At 37.2% G+C, this 14787-nt stretch overlaps 1 protein-coding gene across 1 annotated transcript; it reads right to left on the bottom strand.

Annotated features, from left to right (window-relative positions):
- Positions 1 to 87: 87 nt before the first annotated feature.
- Positions 88 to 11547, bottom strand: Tmigd1 (transmembrane and immunoglobulin domain containing 1). The gene is made up of 6 exons (XM_048793432.1): positions 11409 to 11547; positions 8749 to 9030; positions 4134 to 4412; positions 2082 to 2185; positions 1018 to 1058; positions 88 to 488 (listed from the first exon to the last, which is right to left on the bottom strand). The coding sequence occupies exons 1-6, from the start codon at positions 11488 to 11490 to the stop codon at positions 485 to 487; spliced, it is 792 nt and encodes a 263-aa protein (XP_048649389.1). The 5' UTR covers positions 11491 to 11547; the 3' UTR covers positions 88 to 484.
- Positions 11548 to 14787: the final 3240 nt, after the last annotated feature.

The following is a 14787-nucleotide window of genomic DNA, read 5'->3' as shown; positions in this document are numbered from 1 at the left end:
TCTTTTATAAAACGACAGTGAAAGTAAGTGATAATTTGCATTTTTTATGTACTTTCCTAGTAATTTAGAAAAAAAAAAAGATCACTCTACGTTGTTCCCTCATATTTATTTTTATTTTTTGGTAATTGGACTGATTTGGGAACTCCAAATGCCTGTTAATATCGTACCTGAAAAAAATACAAATCAAATAGTAGATGGTTGTCAATCTAATCGGAACAAATAATTAATTCACATACACTTTAAGGAGAAAACTTAACGAAATCTTACTTTTCATTCTGAACAGCTCTCTCCATAAAATTGTCCCATAAGTATATCAAATTAGTCATAACAACTACTGTTAAGTGATTAATGAAACACTTCATCATAACCTCTGACAATTTGACAGGAGTGAATTTAATAATAGCAATAAATACAGATGGGGCTACATAAATTGAGGAGGTCCTGATGCACAACTCTTCCTCTATTCGATGGCATCTCAGTGTTCTCATCTGAAATGAACCAAGAAATTAATTATAATGATGATCTTAGCAACACACACAAAAAAATTCAAAACAAAATCCATCCTCTCTGACGGAGGCTTTTATTCTTGTTACCCCACTGCCCACTTCACATGCGTGGAGCCAAGAGACTAAAGGAGCTCCAAAGAAAGGTAATAATTAGGGTGAAGAATGTAGCTCCTGACCTGGTTGTGAAGCAGTACTACAGCAGTCAGTGGCTCCCCGCAGGGCAGGTCCTCTCAGTCATTTGCTTCGTTTGGCAATACAGTTGCAAAACTATTGGCCAAACTTGCTTAGAGAGTAGGTGTAAGACCCAAAGGTGTTCTTGGTTCTAGGCAACCTTTCAATCTGTCTTACTGTAAAGTGGAGGCAGATTTTCCTGCACGTTCTATTCCCCCCACACCCCAACCCCTTCACCTTCGTATATCACCCATCTCTGGAGGATTTTGCCTGGAATGGCTTAATAATGTACCGCTGCTGCCCACTGCTTCCGGAAATAACCCCAGTCCAGAGTACTTACAAAGCTGTTTCTGTGTGAGGGTCTTTCTCTTTTATGCAAAGCTGAAAGCAAACACAAAAGCAATGAGTTTTCCTGCTTTTCTGAGGCCCATGGATAAGTATTTTTAATACATCAAGAAAGCCTAGGGACAGGTGCTGTGGAAATACAGCCACCTCTGCACTGGCTGAGGTCTCATTTCTTTGGTCACTTAAATAGTTTTTATTGAATTTCAAAAAGATGCAACTTTTCATCAGGATGTTTTCAGGACCCCTAAACAGTCAGGTATTTCATATATAGATATCAAATTGCTTTGGATTGGTACAAAGGGTGGGGTGAATTTCTTCTTGGGAGACATTATTGCCCTGAGTAACACTTAGTTATGTATTGCAAAGAGAATGCCCCTTGCTGACTGGTGAGTTCAGCAGAGGACTTTCCGCCATATCAGCCCTTCTTTGGCACTGAATTAACTGGCAGAATCAAATGCATGCATTAACTTATGCATGCACATACTCTGAATCATGCTAAGCAATGAGGTTAACCATTTGACAATTCCAACCCCAGCCCACTCCAGCTGAAGCATGTGACTGTACTTAAGAGGTAAGCACGTAGATCTCTGAACCCAGAGCAGATGTTCCTCCTTGTGTTTACTTACTGTACCTCAGACACCATAGCAACAATAAAGGGAAATTTAAAAGGAAGAAAAATCAACTCAAAATCGCCTACCAATTCCTTACCCCTAACACCACAGCTATTTTCATTCAGGCCTTGTCCATATGTACTTCTATTCTTTGTGAAGCAATATTCATTGTAAACACACACACATATGTATATATATTTACAATATTTATTCCTTTGAGCAACTTCATTTTAGATCTTACCATAAGAGGACCAGACAAAATTTGTTATAACTCAAGTCATTTATATAGCCAGTTTTCTGGCATTATTTAGGTGATTCTTTGTGTGGGTGTGTAGTGCTGGGGATCGAACCCAGGGTCTCATGCATATAGAGAACCCACTCTGCCACTGAGTCACACCCCAGCCCTTTAGATGACTTGTTGCCCCAATAGCTCAGAATTCTTAGATACCTTCATTATTCTTTGTCGTCTAGCAAGCAGTCCAAAGCACAGTGTCAGAAAGATCACAACACATGCAGCAATAATGGGTTCTATTGGTACCACCACAGCTTTATCTGTCAGAAATGCAAACACAGGGAAGAAAAATGAACAATTGTATGCTTCTGATATGTAAGTCCCAGTCATTGTCTCTTGCATTTTTATATATCATCTTCTTAATTAAATCTTCCCAACAATGCCAAAAGGTAGATAAGTACCATTTTACAGACAAGGAAGCAAGGGCTTTGAGAGATCAGTTCCAAAGTCACAGAACTAATAAATGGCAGAGACAGGTTTATGAATTCATTCCTTTATAAAAGAATAATTTATTATAATATGACTAGCTCCCCCAAAGCAAGCAGTCAGATCACTTTGTGCTTTCTTCATCCACAATTTCTGCCCTAAAGAAAGAAGTAGGCGGAAGTTAATAATTTTTTCTGGCTTTTGAAAAACCAAAAAAAAAAAAAATTTTAGGTGGTATCTCAGAGCAGGAAAGAAGGGGAAGAAGGCTTTGTGAGTAAGAAGATAAAGAGTGCAGAACTTTCTGGAGAAGGAAAGAGAGAGAAGTCTATGGGCCCTGGGAGTACTAGGGACAATTATACCTGTACTGTGAGAGTAGCCTAAAGAGGTGTCAAGACATTATAGAAAATGACTGCATGGTGCCTCTAGGGAAATAGAACTCTAAGCCTTTCCAACTTTAGCAAAGATTTTCTCTCTCTCCCTCCCCCTCCCCGACTCTCATTCCATTCCCTTATTATCTGAGCTCCAGGTAATAACAGAGTTATTTCTCTCATCAGACAGGCATGATGCCTGTGTTTGAAAGCTTTCCAAAAGCCTTTGAAAATATTCGCAATCTGGAGGTGAGATGGGGGATAAAGCATGGTCTCCAAAGCATAAAAAGAAAATATCAAAATTAGTAAACTAAAATAAAATGTAACCCTGTGCTAACTATAACCCAACTGTTAAATATCAATGTTTCAATTTCAAGGATGAAATTAATAACTTATTTATAACAAACTTCAAAATGTATTCAAGTTATAGAGCTCCTTTCAAAATGTTTATGGCAAAAAAATACTCTTAATGTGCTTTGTTTTAATATGTTTGATATGAGAGGGGAATGAAGTGCTTCAAAGTAGAAGTGTTTAGGGTCAAAACAAAGGGTTTTTTTTTTTTTTTTTTTTTGCCTTCATTTTTTCCCATTCCCTCTGCTGACAAACGTATAGGTTTGGATTTAAGAGTGAGGAGTGGTTTTAGAAATCCATTTAAAAAAAAATAACTAGATAATCAGCATCTTTCTTCTGAGTGTTTCTTACTTCTCTTCTGTTTGTCATTAGGCTGGGAACTCAAAGATCAGTGTGTCTCACCTTGCTGCCCAAGACAATTTGTGGAAGTTTTCTTTCCTTAAAGTCCATCAGCCAGCATGGTGACACACGCCTGTAATTCCAGCAGTTTGGGAGGTTGAGGCAGAAGGATCATGAATTCAAAGCCAGCCTCAGCAAAAGCAAGACACTAAGCAACTCAATGAGACCCTGTCTCTAAATAAAATACAAAATAGGGCTGGGGGTGCGACTCAGTGGTCAAGTACCCCTGAGTCCAATCCTGGTACTCCCCCTGCCCTAAAAAAAAAAAAAAAGCCAATCAGAATTGCTTTCTACATTTGGTTCTAGCAAGGACCTTCTGGTATGGAAGGGCATAATTCCCCTAAAAGGACTGACTGGAATTCTTAATGGGCAATTCCTTGGATAGGGATATTTCTCCAAAGAAAATCCTAGATTTCCCAGATTCATCATTTGTTGTCATCAAAAATATTTTTTAAAAGATATTTATTTTTTAGTTGTAGTTGGATACAATATTATTAATCAATTAATTAATTTTTATGTGGTGCTGAGGATTGAACCCAGGGCCTCTCCTGTGCTAGGTGAGCGCTCTACCGCTGAGCCACAATCCCAGCCCCGCCAAAGTTATTTACTGAGACTCTATTATGAGTTTTTCACCATGCTGGATATTGCTTAAAAAGAGAGTTACCTTTAACAATCAGGTGAAAGTCCAAGGTCTCCATTTTCAGAGGTGAATTTGCAATACAGCTGTAGGTTCCATTGTCAGATTTCTTGACTTTGCTGATGGACAGCTGAAGAGACTCGCTTGTCTGTTGGATTTGGTGATGGTTTTTCTCTAAAGTCAGGATGTTATTGTTTTTGTACCACATCATTTGAGCCTGGGGGTTGGATTTCACATTGCAAACCAAGTTCACATTGCTGTCTTCTTCAACTGTTTGGAAGTCATTTCCACTTAGGAGAGGAGGAACTGCAAGATTCAAGCATTTAAGTTTAATTAGAACATAAGCAGTAGTTTATCCATGTTCAAGGTCTTCCTCCAGCCTTTCTCTTGTAGTCATTCAGAAATGTATTGAGTTCCTACTTTGTGCTCAGCATGGGCTAGGAAATAAAGATACAATGGTAAACAACACACTTAAGTTCTAAACCTCCTAGAACATTTAGTGTGGAGAAGACAAATGATGAAACAGTATGCAATTATAAACATGGTGTATATGCTAATGAGTCTGTCCTGACTGGACAATTTGTAATAATTTAAGATTATAAGCCTTGGGTCTGTGCTCTCTGAGGGTAAATATAATAAACTAAGCTGTGCTAGTATTGGATGAAACCACGTAATACTAAGAAGACAGGCATTAGTGTTTGTTAGCCCTAACTCCATCTACACCATTTACTTGTGACTTTGAGATAGTTATTCAACTATTAAGGTCTCAGTTTCCTTATCTAAAAAAAAATGGGATGATAATACCTAGCTCATAAGTTGCTGTGAAGGTTGAACGAGATAATCCCTGTGAAGAATTTACTGCAATGCTAGCTACTATTATTATTGTGGTGGTGGTAGTTCTGAAGGCTACTCACACCCTCTTATTTTTGCATTTTATCTAGCTACATTTTTCCTGGCCAATTAGATATTTATTGTACCAGGGATTGAACCCAAGGACACTTAACCATTTAGCCACATCCCCAGCCCTTTTTATTTTTTATTTTGAGACAGGGACTTGGTAAGCTATGTAGGGCCTCACTAAGTTGCTGAGGCTGCCTTTGAACTTACAATCCTCCTGCCTCAGCCTCCAGAGCTGCTGGGATTATAAACATGCACCACTGCACTTGGCTATAGCCACATATTTTCCAATGTGTGTTTGCATTTCCTCAATGATCCTCTAGAAATAAGGCCCTCCTCCCAGAAGGTATTCTGATCCCAGCAGCTCTGGCATCAATGGAAGGTTAGTGAGTCCCTCTCATCCCTCTGTGTAGGTTACTCCTTACTCCTTCCATAAGAACAGTTGTAGACCCATAGATAGTCCAACACATTTACTGTATCTTTAACAAATAATTCCAATCCTCACCCTCCACCAAAGTTTTCCAACATCCAGCGGGAGAAACAGCTGAGCTAACATTCCCCTCTTTTCTGTGTCCCTTGCATTTTCTGGCAAAGGTGCAAAAGATTAATAAAATGGTTAAAGAGTGGGCAGTAGGAAGGAGGTAGACATGGAGAAGAAAAAAGGAGCTTGTATAATCTGCACACTGAATAATTAGACCCTGAGTAGGCTGCACTATTAATAACTTTCTCAGAAGAATGACATTTTGTTGCTCTTTGGAATGAGCTTGAGTTCTATATCCATATCCAACAAGAATGTTATATGGCATTCAGATATGTAGGAAGCTGCTGGAATAGTGAACACAACTACTAAATAGGACAGTTTCATTTGTGGACAGATCCCATTAGTTATTTCTTTTAATTTAAGCCCCAATGTTTAAGCATGTCATCTATGCAGAAATGTTCCCTTTAAAAAAAAATCAGTGCATTTCAAATAAATCTAAAATCCTCTTTGACTCTGGTCTGGTCCCTTTCTGACTCCCCAGAGATATCCACTGCTATGAATTTGGGATAAATCTTTCCAGATAATTTTTTAAAAAATAATTTTCTACACATACAGTGTCCCCATAGGAGAAAAATGTATTTTTAGGAGCATGGGAAACATTTACATAAAAGACTTAATTCTCTTAGTAACTTGCATGTTTTTGAGACATACTCACAATGATCCACAAAAAACAAAAACAAAAACAAAAAAACCCTAGCTCACTGCTTTTATAGTGCTGTAGTATAAAACATGACTATTTTATTTTAGTTTGACGGGCATTAGATGGTTTCATTTAAAAATGGTAAATAATACTACAATAAAAGTATCCTTACACATGTCTTTGTATGCACATGTACATGCTTTTATCCACAGTTAATGTCTAAAAGGAGAAATTTTATATCACAGGGTAGGCATACTTTAAATTTTGATAGATATTGCAAAAGAGAGATTATCAATTTATACTTTGTGCAACAGCAAATTAAAGAAAATGTTTTTCTATACTCTTCTCCAAATAGCATATTATCCAGGCTCCAATCAACTGTGTTTTTTTTTTTTGTTGTTGTTGTTGTTGTTGCTGTTGTTTGTTTGTTTGTTTTACTTTTGGTGCTGGAGATTGAACCCAGGACCTCACACATGCTGAACACGTGCTGTACCACTGTGCTACACTCCAGCTCCCACTTAGTTCTTGCTTGGCTATTAACAACACTAATAATACTTCCTTTAGAGAGTACATAATATTCTTGTCACATTTATAAACTCATTTTGGTTTATTGGTTGATGAGTCTGTGTCAGTTATTGTCACTATGAATCATTGACCAGTTGGTTACATGTATGTGTAGGAACAATGATATTTAAAGGTTGTTATAAAGATGATTTTAAAAGAAATTTGAGGCTGGAAAACGAAAAACAATTTCTTGAAGCCACCAAATCATATTATTGACATTGTTGCCATGTCTCCCTTAAGAAGGTACCATGTGGAAAGCACTAAATTAGGAGCCTGGGGATTCATATACTGTTCTCAGTGCTCACTGTGATTTGGGGCCCCAATGTGGGCCTCAGTTTTCTCATCTATCATTTCATAGGCTGAATTACAAAACCACCAATATCCTCTGATAGCCTTGGCTTCTTTATCAAAGTAACCAAGACATAGCTTGCTAAAAGTTACATTTTGCTAGTGTGAGTGAGGCCATGAATTTGATCCCCTGAACCACCACCCAAAAAAAAAAAAAATCACATCTTATCAATTCTTTGCAAATAAAAAAATAAAAAACAAAGCTTGGGAACCCACAAATGATTCAGGAAACTCAAACTGCAGGATGTCAGAATTTTCTAGAGCTAAATTACTCAGCATTTTCTCCACTCATGTATTTGGGATCACAGAAAAGTTGGTTGAGCTCATTGGATAAAGTAAGCTTGACTTTTATTACTATGTTGCAAATTGAGAGCTTCTTCTACCAAACCTTACCACACCCACTTCACACCATTGTCCTACTCTACATGGTGCTTCACAATCCCAACCACACCTCCCCTGGTAGAACCAGCTTTCCACTGGTATAAGGAGTACAAGTGCCTATATAGTATCACTGGATTGTTCCCCTAAACTTTGTATTTAGTTCCAACAATGGGATATTCAACCATTGAAGAGCTTCACATTTTCTGGTTTTGTTTTGCAGTGCTGGGGATGGAACACTGCCACTGAGCTGCATCCCCAACCCAGCACTTTTTGGATTTTAAAGTGATATTAAATGATCCCCAGTAAAGGTATTTTTAAACACAAAACAAAAGCTAAAAACCAACAAAGAGGGAGCTGGGGTTGTGGCTCAGCTGTAGAGTGCTTGCATAGCACATGCGAGGCCCTGGGTTCAATCCTTAGCACCACATAAAAATACATAAATAAGGATATTGTGTCCAACTAAAAAATAAACATTAAAAAAAAAACAACAAAGAAGGATTGGTAATTTTAAATATATAAATGTGAAAATGTTCAATATGACAAAAAAGTTATGAAATATATTAAAAACATGTAGCAGCCAGACACAGTATTACATGCCCGTAATCCCAGTGACTTTGGAGGCTGGGACAGGAGAATCTCAAGTTTGAGGCCAGCCTCAGCAACTTAGTAAGACCCTGCCTAAAATTAAAAAATAACAAAATGACTAGTGATATATATCACTGATAGAGCACCCTTGGCTTCAATCCCCAGTATCAAATAAATAAATAGGAGCAATACTTACCATCCTAATTGGCAAAGGTTTTATGTTATAAAAATTAATAACAAAAATTAATGATGGGGCTGTGGTTGTAGCTCAGTGGTAGAGCACTTGCCTAGCATGTGTGGGGCACTGGGTTTGATCCTCAGCACCACATAGAAAATTAAGTAAATAAATAAAATAAAGGTATTGTGTTCATTTACATCTAAAAAAAAAGAATGAAAGAGAAAGAATGCAAATATTCCAATAGAAAAATGGTTAAAGGATATAAGCAGGCATTTCATAGAAAAGAAACACGAATAGCCAATACATTCTTAACTGAAAAAATTAAAAGAATATTTCAAAGGAGACCAGCAGATACTCAGTGCTGGTGAGAGTGTGGGGAAGTAGGCACTCTAGTGCTTTGTTGTGGGGGCATAAATTGGACCATTTGGCAAAATCAAGACCTAGATTTCAACTACCATTTAATGTAGTGCAGTCACTTAGATTGATTGATTCTTTTCCCTTCACTCACAAGTAACATTCAGTACCACTGAGACAGACACCGTCTGATCTCTCTGCAGCTTGCAGGTAAAATTGACTCCATGGTCATTTTCACTGATGGAGGAGACACAGACAGAACTGGAGTTGATATTGTTTCCAGGTTTCAAGTCCACTCTCCCATCTTCTCTGTACCAGAGAAGTTCTTCGTCTCTTGTGTGGTTTTGAACAACACACTCCAGAGATGCTTGGAAGCCACGTTGAGTATCCAGAACATAGTTCTCCGCTTTACCATTCACAGTTAAAACAGAACTACCTGGGAGTATAGGAAGATACATATTAAGGTATGCCGAGTGAACAACCTAGAATATTCATCAATAGGGGATTGGTTAAATAAATTAAGTTATATCAGTGCAACAAAATATCCTCTCAACCATTAAAAATAGTCCTATTGATCGATGTGACTTTACAAGGAATAGATTCATAATGTATTATTCATTAAAAAGAAAATGATTAAAAATGGTGGTTGGGCTGGGGGTAGAGCTCAGTTGGTAGAGTGCTTGCCTTGCATGCATAAGGCCCTGGGTTCAATCCCCAGCACCACAAAAAACAACAACAAAACATGGTGGTCACCAAATTTTGCTGCACTTTGAAATCACCTTCAGCTGTGTGTGTGTGTGTGTGTGTGTGTGTTACTTGGAATCCAGGGCCTCAACATGCTAAGCAAAGCACCCTACCACTGGGAGCTATATCTCCAGCCCCCTTTAATATTTTTTGTTTTTTTTACTTTGAGACAGGGTCTTGCTAAGTTGCCCTAACTGGCCTTGAACTTGTGATCCTCTTGCGATTACAGGCATGCATCACCATGCCTGGCTCACCTGGAGATTTTTTGTAAAGTCCTTATGCCAGACTTTCATCACCAGACAGCCGACCGATTGACATGAGTATAGGCTGGGCAATGGACTTTCAAATTTTATTTTTTACTTTTTTAAAAATAAATATTTTTCCAGATGTTTTAATTTGTGCATATTAATTATACCTAATAGTAGGATTCACTATTACATATTTAAACATGCACACAATATAACAATATTAATTTGTTCAATTTCATTCCCCAGGCATTGGGCTTTTTTAAAGCCCCTCACTCCAGGTAATTCTAATGTGCAATGACATTTAAGAACCACTGAATTAAAAACCAGAATGTACAGAATAATCCCCAAATGATCCTGTATACATATATATGTATATATAAATAAATATATACTCATCGTGTGTGTATATAGATACATATATGTAATCTATATATTTATGGGGAAAAGCTTGGGAAGAAATCTTACATATATTGACTAGGATTTTTTAAAGTAGAGAAAAAAAATCAGAGACGTACTTACCAGACTTAATTCATTTAATTCAGGGGCTAGCAGTAGGAAAGTAAGGGAGTGGAAATAGGGAAATAAAAAGGAAAAAGCACTATAGCAAAGTGGAAAATTATTTAAGGCATAACATTAGGTGAAAAGGCAGAATATGCATTAAATCTCTGATAATTACCACAAGTGTATCAAAATTGAATATGCATAGTAGCAGAAAACGGCTTGAAACTGCTTTTCTGATCACATAATGAGATTATAGACAAATTTGGTCTTGCATTTCTAATGTTTTGACACTGTTTTGGCAGTGAATAAAATAAAAAGATGTTTAAATAGTAATGATTTGTGGTATAGACAAGTTTTTTCTGGGGTGGGTGATCAGGATATATATATATAGCACTTGTTTTTCCCCTCCAGCTCTAATTTTTAGAAATCCCTTCGTTATGTAGCAATAATTGTGAATTTCAGCTTTGATTTTCCTGGTTCAGAAGCAAATAACAAAAGTTAGAATTTTAACTGCCATAATCCTGCCCCCCCATAATATATGTTAATATTTTCTGTAAATATTGTCCTTTTTATTTTGGATTGAATCCAGGGCAAGCATTCTTACGATGAGCTAAAGCCCCCACCCCAATTTGTCTTTTAAAAAGCATAAGCCTTTGGTAAAAATAATGGGATTGTGGCTTACTATCAAAATGTTGAATGGTTACCTCTGGATAATGGGATTTCAGGGAATTTTTTTTTTTTTTTTTTTTTTTTTTTGGCAATGCTAGGGATTGAATTCATGACTTTGGACATGCTAGGCAAGCACTCTCTCACTAAGTTACATTTGAAGCCCTTCTTTATTCTTTTATAGAGTACCTAATTTATTTTTAATTTTTTGGCATTTGGAATTGAAGCCAGGGCCATACACATACTAAGTACTCTACCACTGAGCCCCTTGCCTCATTTCTAGTACCATGATTATGTACTTCTTTTAAAATCCAGAGATGGAAGAAGCTATTTCCAGTTGGGGGTGGAAGAAAATTGCAGAAAAGACTCTCCCGTATGTTCAAATGAGATTACTGAAATGCATTAAAATGTAGGAACAGTTCAGCCCTAACTCTGGAGAGAATAAGGTACTTCGCCTTGTCTTGTACTATCAAAACCACAAAACCAATATTTTTCCACTTAATTTTTTATTATGTTGTCTGTCATTTGTACTGAGTCATACCAACTGTGTACATTCCAAATTGGAATTCAAGGATGTACTCAATGTCCATCCATCAGGTTTTTAATCTGAAATTTTTCTTTATCGAAAAAGAAGCCAAAGAGAATATTAACTTACTTGTTATCTCTCGTGGCAAAAATAAAATTGTTGTGAGGAGTAATATGTACACTTGCATTAGACTGCTGCTTTTCTGTGCCATCCTTAATGAACTCAGGTCGGATCTGCTATGGGAAAAGAATGCAGTTGGTTCTGTACTTTGGTCTACAATGAGTTTATGAACCTTCTTCCTGTCTACGAGGCATTTAAAATAGAGTCCCAGATGAGTCATCCCAACTATAACGGTACTACTTTTAGTTTTTAATTAAACAACTCTGTTCTGATTAAGTTCAAAGTACTTTTAGTATTAAGAAAAAATTTTTTTCAGGCAACAAAAGGAAAACCACAAGGAAATAGGCCATAAGATATGGGGCAGCCCTGGGGGAAAATAAAAACCAATCTTCCCTAGAGAAATTGACAGAACAACATTTTAACAGAAAGAGAAATGAAATTTCCTTCATTCTCAGATGGGCCTTACTAAACAAAGTAACTTGTTTTGAAAGACTTTCTTGATTATCTTTGATCATTTTGTTCTCTGGACAAAAGGAGTTTTGTTCTGTTTCTTCCGTACTGAGAATTGAACCCAGAGCACTTAACCATTGAGCCACATCCCCAGCCCTTTGTATTTTGTATTTCTATTTATTTATTTATTTAGTACTGGGGATTGAATCCAGGGGTGCTTAACCACTGAGCCACATCCCAAGTCCTTTTAAAATTTTATTTTAAAAGTTTGTTTGGGGCTGGGGGATGTGGCTCAAGTGGTAGCGCGCTCGCCTGGCATGCGTGCGGCCCGGGTTCGATCCTCAGCACCACATACAAACAAAGATGTTGTGTCTGCCGAAAACCAAAAAATAAATATTAAAAATTCTCTCTTTAAAAAAAAAAAAAAACGTTTGAGACAAGGTCTCTCTAAATTGCTCAGGGCCTCACTAGATTGCTGAGGCTGGCTTTGAACTTGACATCCTTCTGCCTCAGCCTCCTGAACTGCTGGGATTCAAGGCATGCACCACCATGCCCAGCTTCCTAGAGAGTTCTTAAAACCATTCCAAATCCTAAGGACTTGAATGTGCATGGTCAGAAAGGATTCAATTGAAAAAATGGTGCCTATAGTTTTAAATGATGTTAATGTCTTTGCAGCTCCCCTCTAAATACTTTTCCCTCTTAACCCAGTATGGACTAAAATTAATAAATAATCAAGGTCTCCTTTTTCTGTGCGTTTGCTCCTGCATTCTTCTCCCTAAAATGTTTTCTTTTTCCATCTGGGAAAAATATATGTATCCATTACTTCAATAGTACTACTACAGGGCTGGGGTTGTGGCTCAGCAGTGGAGCACTCGCCTAGCACATGCGAGGCCCTGGATTCGATCCTCAGCACCACATAAAAATAAATAAATAAAGGTATTATGTCCAACTACAACTAAAAAATAAATATATTTTTTAAAAATAGTACTACTACACTACCATTGAGCTACAGCCCTAATAGTACTAGGAATGTAGCTCAATGGTAAAGCACTAGCAAATGCAAGTCCCAGGGTTCAACCCCCAGCATTACAAAAAGAAAGAGAGAGAAAGAAAGTAAAGAAAGGAAGGAAGGAAAGAAGAAAGAAAGAGTACTACTATTAGTAAAAACACATATGGAAGGTCATCCATGCAATGGACACTGTGCTAAACACTTCACATACATTCCTTAATCACAATCAAGTACACAACCACCACCATCTTGTGGTAGTTTCTAAAGGTTTAGAGAAAAGACGCATTTTTGTTCAAGATTCCCCCAAATAATAAACGTCAAAATCAAGATTCAAACCCAGGACTCCCAAGACCATATTCTTAAGCACCCTTATGCGTAGATGAATATTCTCTTCCTTTAAAAGCTGCTGTTAATCCTTTTCAATCCCTAGCTACTCCATTAACTTAAGCAATTTAGACTTTTTCCCCCTTGACCTGACAATTAGCTGTCAAAAACTGGAAAGTACCCAGGGCTACTTTGGGTATCATAGATCCTCCCCAGTCCCAGGCTTGTCCTGACAGGAACAAGTTTTATCCCTGCCTGGCAATCCCTTTCTGACTGGCAGGTCTGTATTAATATTTTAATAATAATATATGATTATTACTAATATTGATTCTTTTGTAATTTAAAAATTTTGTCAAATATATTTCTATCACACTGTTATAATAGTGATGATTTCAGAATTTGGTCATTAATAGAGCTTTCTCACTCTCCACTACAAGTACTCAATAAAACCTGGAAGTGTGGGCTTCTTGGCAGATCTTCTCCACCCCCCCCACGAAAGGGGAGAATTGATACCGTAGCTTTCCTTAAACTCCGCTAAGACACCAGTTTTTCAAAATGAATTTCCCTCTCACTTGTCTTTCTATCTGTTCTTCAAGACAGGCTTACCACTTACCGGCTGAGCACTGAAAAGTTGATTTTCTTGCCTGACTGATCCTCTGCCCCGGAACCCTGAATTCTTTCCCTGTTACTATCCTTTATAATCCTTGAATTTAAACATTTTATGACAGTAGGGTCAAATAAATTAGATAAGTGGAGTTCAAAGTCTGTCTCTCTTTATGGATGCTTAGCGAAGACAGTAATTGGAAAAGACATCTTCTTAAGATCTAAGTTCTTCTGTGTACCTAGGTTTCTAGGTGGGGCAGGATATTGCTAACACGGGTGTATTGTTTCAAGGAAGCCTGAACTTGTGCAAAACTTTGTAGCACATCTTGCCGAACTCATAATCAAGTGGGATGACTATGCTTTGACAATCTGATAGCCTGGGGGTTGTGATGGGACAAGTCCTAGGAGAGGTTTGACTTTTGCAACAGACAACATACTGGAAAATTCCACGCAACTTAAATAATGTTGGAAAAGTATTACTTACATGGGTAACCTGGGCACAATGTATAAGCTATGCCAAGCCAAGGATAGTTTTAGCTCCTTGAGGCTTTCACCTGATTGGGTAATCCTTACATTATACTTTTAAGAATTAGTAATTGGGGATAACTTATTTTGCTGATAAAAATACATATGTTTGTGATATTATTACCAATGCAAATATAATCTGCCAAATACTATTGTTTCCATTTATTAAAAAATAGAAGAATATTTATGTTTATTCACACATTTTAATACATTAGATAAGCGCACCAGAGATCTGATTCTTACTAGCTGTGAGACTTCAAAAAGTTATGAGCTTCTCTATGAGCTTCAGCTTCATCAATACAATGGTGATAATAATAGTTCCCTCCCTACAGAGTCACTGTGAGGAGTAAATGAAATGGAACATGTAAAACCGCTTCACAATAAGCTCTTATTAAGTAGTAACTATTTATTATTATTATTAATATCATTATGATAGGCGGGTAGGGCATAATAAATAAGCACAGCCTCACTATGACA

The sequence above is a fragment of the Marmota marmota genome, unplaced genomic scaffold, assembly GCF_001458135.2.
Source record: "Marmota marmota marmota unplaced genomic scaffold, marMar, whole genome shotgun sequence".
Taxonomy (NCBI): domain Eukaryota; kingdom Metazoa; phylum Chordata; class Mammalia; order Rodentia; family Sciuridae; genus Marmota; species Marmota marmota.
Note: the sequence above shows the minus strand (reverse complement) of the source record. Positions and strands in the feature narration are given on the sequence as shown.